The 5,302-nt window shown below is 60.2% G+C and overlaps 1 protein-coding gene across 1 annotated transcript in view; it reads right to left on the reverse strand.

Annotated features, from left to right (window-relative positions):
* DNM1 (dynamin 1) overlaps positions 1-5,302 on the reverse strand; it is a gene marked incomplete at its 3' end in the record, with an annotated part of 32,741 nt that overhangs the window by 26,027 nt on the left and 1,412 nt on the right. The window contains exons 4-10 of the mRNA XM_015567132.1: positions 4,970-5,173; positions 4,694-4,792; positions 4,439-4,599; positions 3,165-3,307; positions 2,916-3,051; positions 2,692-2,759; positions 1,503-1,641 (exon numbers count right to left, since the gene is read on the reverse strand). Coding sequence (XP_015422618.1) covers positions 1,503-1,641; positions 2,692-2,759; positions 2,916-3,051; positions 3,165-3,307; positions 4,439-4,599; positions 4,694-4,792; positions 4,970-5,173 — 950 coding nt within the window. The remainder of the gene's footprint in view (positions 1-1,502; positions 1,642-2,691; positions 2,760-2,915; positions 3,052-3,164; positions 3,308-4,438; positions 4,600-4,693; positions 4,793-4,969; positions 5,174-5,302) is intronic.

Consider the following 5,302-nt stretch of genomic DNA (forward strand, 5'->3'; position numbering starts at 1 on the left):
GAGAAAGAGGGGAGTGAAAGCCAAGCAGGACCAGGGTCAGGGTGGAGGATGGCACAGGCATGGGGAAGAGAGAGAGACACCGACACAGAGAAAGAGAGAGAACAGAAGACAATGTGAGCATGGGACCCGGCCCTCCCTACCGCCTCCCAGGTGCTGCCAGCATCCCCCAGGCTCAGGGAGGGGGGGGGTGCTTCTGAAGGACCAACCCCCCTGCTCCGTACAAGGCCCTTGGGTCCCTCGCTCCTCAGCTGCCCTGAGCCTGCCCCCTCTCTCTTTTCAATGCCGTCTTGGTCACAGCCTAGGGTCCTCCTAAGTGGCTGACCAAGGCGAGAACACCGCCCACCCATTCTGTTCAATTCCAGGTTTCCCAGCACCTCCTGCATTCATTCCACCTTGACTCCAGAGCCCAGCACGACCCCCTACTTCCACCAGGGGGGCTGCCCAGGCTGTGCCCTGCACAACTCCAGGGGGCTCCACGTGCATGGCCACGGCCAAGGTGCAGACGGTGCCCCCTGGAGTTGCAGTGTAGCTGCCTGACCTCCACGTTCAGCTCCCTGCTCTGCTCCGGCCCTCCCCTTTCTCCTCTAGGGGCACCCTTTGCCTTTCCTCCAAAGGGCCCTGGGGGCACTCAGCTCGGAAAAACAGAGAGAGAAGAGGAAAGACAGAAAGAGGGGAGGTGGTGATAGAGAGAGGCCAGGGCGGCAGTCGGGGGAGGAAGGGAAGGGAGGCTGGGGGGTGGAATCGAATGAGCACTGGACTTGGAGTCCAAAGCCCTGGCTTACAGTAATAGCTCTGCCACCTCCTAGCTAACATGGCCTGGGTCTCCTGAGCCTTGGTTTTCCTGTTGTGAAATGGGTGCTGTCCTCCCTGCCCTGCCCTCCTTGGGTGGTTCTTCGAGGCTCAGATGGCATAGCAGATGGAAGGGGGTGCTGTCTCTGGAAGGAGATGTGATGGAGGGGAAGGCGAAGGTCCTGAGTGGGGTCCTGCGTGAGGGCGGGGGGGGATGGGAAGGCTGAAGGACAGTGGGAGTCGGGGTACCGGCTAGACCCGGGTCCTCCGCACCTCTCTGGCTGACCAGGCCCCTAGAGCAGCATCCAAGAAGGTCCTGTCGCTCAACTGTCTCCAGGACCCAGGCTTCCCCAAGACCCCTCCCTGGAGCCCCCAAAGATGGCCCACCTCTGAGGGCAGAGAGGGGGCTCAGGGACCCCTCAAGCCCTATTCTCCTGAGCTGGGAGCTCTTGGTGGCTCTCAGGGTCAATAGCCACGATCATTGTCATCTCACAGCGTCTAATCCCTTGGTGTCCTGGGCCCGGGGGCCAGGAGGGTGGGTGAGGCCCCCTCAGAAAGCCCCCCCTGCCCCCCCCATCCTGGTCTGTGGCGGCCTGCCTTTCTCACCCCGCCGAGGTCTGGACATGCTACCAAGGAGGCGGTGGGGCGTGGGGAGGGGCGCCGGTCAGCAGTGCGGGACGGGCAGAGGCGGGGCTGGCCGGGCCGCTGGTTACCTTCTTGGTGCACTGTCTAACGGTGTTGATTAGCTCCGAGATAACCATGTCCACACACTTGAGACACGGTTCTCGGATCTTCTTCACCTGCTTTTTCACAATGGTCTCAAAGGCCATGTCTGGGGTAAAGAGCCCCGTTCTGAACGCCCGGAGCGGGAGAAGGGCAGTGTCACAGGCCAGCTCCTGCCAGGAGCGCCCCACACCCCTGAGCTCTGCCCTCGGGCCCCCCTACCCCTCTCTGGGCCTCAGTGTCCCCATCTGCAAAATGGGCAGGAGGGATTCTAAGGAGGGACTTTCAACCGATGCTCTTTGGGACAAGACAAGGTCTGCTGTATCTGCCTCCGTGCCTTGCTTCCTCTTAAGATTCTGTTCATACACCGGTTCTGTGGCCGGGAGCCGTTTGAAAACTGCTGAACTGAGTTCTCTTTAAGAGCCTTTCCAGGAATAGGGAGTTTTATTTTAGGACTAGGAGAGATTTCTTTTTTCTGTGCCCTGGCCAGTGCAGTTCCTAGTGTCAGTCTATGAATTCCCTGCCAAACCTGGAATTGAACCTGCTTGGCCTCTCACTGCCTGGCATATAGCAGGTGCTTCCAATGACCTTGTTGTGTAGATCTGGGTCCCCGAAGGGGGTCTAAGCCTTTAAGGAAGTCTATTTCCCAGGCCCCCTTCCGGCTCCACAGGCCTTGGGGTTCTCGAGAAGGTGAGAAGTGGGGTAGAATGGGACCCTCGTGGGGATCCGGGGACTATGGAGGATCTGGAGGGGTGAGAGGCCCCCTTCCATCCTAAAAGGACACAGGCCAGTACCGGGATGCTCCGCCTCAGGGCCTACCCATTGCTGGGCAGCTTTGTGCAGCCGCCTGGAGAGAACTGGGGTGCTGCCTCACCCTAGCGATGGGCAGGGAGCCCAGGCCCAGAGGGGGCTCTGCCCAGCTCGTCTAGCCTCCAGGCTCTGCTCCCAGGGACAGCAAAGGAGGGCAGCAGGCTGCAGGGAGCAGGTGGCCCAGGCCTCCCATCCACATCCTCCGCCCAGAGCCTGTCAGAACTGGGAGCCAGAAAGTCGAGGTTGAGGGGAAAGGGGACCCGGGCTCTTGGTCTTTCCTGAGGGAGGCTCATTCATCACTCCCTGTGCCTCTGCACTAGACCCCCTGCCTTCTGGGGTTCGGCCCCCCTCCCTGGTCCCAGTACGTGCCTAATGCCATGGATATTCTTGATGGCGTAGCTGATCTCCCTTCGGAGTTCCTTCTCGTCAAACTCCATCTGTGTAGGAGATTGAGAGATGGCCCGTCAGGGCCTGTCCCAACACCTGGGAGGTCAAGATGGGGCCCGTCCCACTCCCAGGGCTGGACACCAGGACCCAGGTATCCATGGGAGAGGCCTGAGCCCCCCACCCTTCCCCCGGGGAGCCCGTCCTACCTTGACCAGCTCAAAGGGGAAGCGCTCGTGGAAGATGCGGTTGATGCGGGCTCCCCCCGACAGCTCATAGGTGTCGATCTGGTCCCCTGAGCCCTCAATGCGCTTCTCAAAGTCCACGGCGAACTGCTGGACCATCCTGGGGGAGAGTGGCGTGGCCTGAGGGGGTGCAGTGGAGCGGGCCCCGGGAGAGGAGAGGCTGGGGGGAGGCGCACTCAGGGATGGGGAGTCGAGAGCTGGGGAGACCCTCACTGCAGTAGGGCCTTGGTCTTGCGCGCTGGGTCGTCAGGACGGAAGTTCTTGTACTCGTCCACCTCCTTCTCGATGGACAGCAGCTGGCTCTGCAGCTTGTTGCGCAGCCCGGGCAGCGTGTCTCGGATGTGGTTCGTCAGTTGCTGGGGGAGGGGGTGAGACAAGGGTTAAGGTCAAGGTCACAAGTCACAAACCTCAAATGCCCACAGGGCCAGGCAGGCACCAGGATGCCAGGGGGGCCGTGGATGTGGTGAGGTGGAGGGCTCAAGAGGGGCCATGTCCTGCCCAGCAGAACAAAGGCTGTCCGAGGGCAGGGCCTGGCCCACAGCAGTCCTCACAGAGGTGTGTTCATTGAATTAATGAGTGACTCAATTTTCAAAGAAGCAGAAATCTAGATTTTTATTTGAGATTATCTGCTTTTTCACTAATTTAATATTTTTAGATACCACAAGGGCCACATAAAATGTATTAGGGGCGCCCTGGCTGGGTGGCTCCGTTGACTGGAGCATTGTCTCATATACAGAAGTGTGGAGAGCGGCTACGGCGTTTGGACAGGTTCAAGCCTGGGACTAATGAGAGGGCACAATCCTCCCGTGGCAAAGCCACGTGCAAGTCCCAGCACAATTACAGGCAGAGGCTACAGTTGTGAGCTTGACCTTATGGTCCGAACCTGTGGGCCCACGTGGCTGAGTGATACGGGCGCGGGGAGGGGCAGCAAGTAAACAAAGCTTGATCAGGTGCATGTAATTGAGTAGATTTGAAACCCACAAGAACGTTGTAAACATCTTGACCACGCCCTTACTTTGCCTCGTGGAATCTGGCTGTAAAATAAAGACTAGGCTTGCAGGCCGTGGCGCTTCCTCTCCATCAGAGGGCAACATCCCACCCAGCCCCAGCTTTATCCTCCTGTCTGTCATCTCCATCCATCACCGCCCCTTCTCAGGTTCACCCCTGGCCATACTGGCTCGGCACACAGAAGGGTCTCGGGTTCGATCCCTAGTCGGGGTGGCCAGTGCCACCCTCCACACAAGATCTTGGTCTTCTCTCCATCCTGGGGGTTCCGGGGCTTCCCTCCAGGCCCCAGGCAGGGAAAGGTCAGTAAAGCTCTGTTGCCACCTCACTGTGGGACTGTGGGCAAGCTCCTTTGCTTTCTGGGACTCAGTGTGTTTCTCTGCATAATGGGGATGCTAGCCTCTGCTGTCATCCTCGCCAAGCACACTTAAATGACTGTTCTCAGGCTGCTTTCCTGATCTCATTCTGGCCTGGGCCCCTACCTGGTTGAGGACCTTCTGCAGGTAGGGCGTGCCCATGCGGTCAGCCAAGTGGCGGTAGGATGGGTGCGAGAGGAAGAACTTGCGTTCGGCGGCCAAGGCAGCCGTGATGTCCTTCTTGCCATCAATGTCCTTCTGGCTCCGGTTCACCACCCCAATGTAGCCTGTGGGTGGGGCCAAGGTCAGGGCCAACCAGCCTTGTAGGGGGGGGGGCGACGGGGGAGGGCGGTGAGATGAGCAGGGGCGTGGGCGGACTACCTCTGCGCAGCGGGAGCAGCTTGTTCTCCAGCACATCGCGGGCGTCTGTGCCCTCATCCATCAGGTCCAGCTTGGTGATGACCCCGATGGTGCGCTGACCTGGAGGGCAGCGATGAGAGGGTTGTCTGCACCGGCACTTGCCCTCCATCACCCCACTCCCTCCATCACCCACTGCCTGCCCCATTTATTTCCCACAGAGTGGCCAACATAATGTTTAAAGGGGTAATTCAGACCCCCGAGGCCTTGCGCCTTCGCTGACATTGGGTGGGCACCTACCCTGGGGGTCCACCTCCTTGGCGATCTTGAGGGCATCCGAGTTGGCCAGGTCAGAGTTGGCCGGGGACACGGCCAGGATGAGGCAGTTCTCCTTGGTGACGAACTGCATGAGCATGTCCCGGATCTGGAACTCGATGTCTGCAGGTTGGTCCCCCACCGGGACCTTGGTCATTCCGGGCAGGTCCACCAGCGTCAGGTTCAGCACTGGACAGGGCGGTGAGAGCGCGGGCTCAGGGCGAGTGGCTGGGCCGTTGGGGGGCCGATGCAGGAACAGGGCCAGGCCGGGGAGGATCCCCAAGGAGCGTGGCCGGGGTGGGCGGGGTTAGGGAAGGT

Source organism: Myotis davidii, unplaced genomic scaffold, assembly GCF_000327345.1.
Source record: "Myotis davidii unplaced genomic scaffold, ASM32734v1 scaffold142, whole genome shotgun sequence".
NCBI classification, from domain to species: domain Eukaryota; kingdom Metazoa; phylum Chordata; class Mammalia; order Chiroptera; family Vespertilionidae; genus Myotis; species Myotis davidii.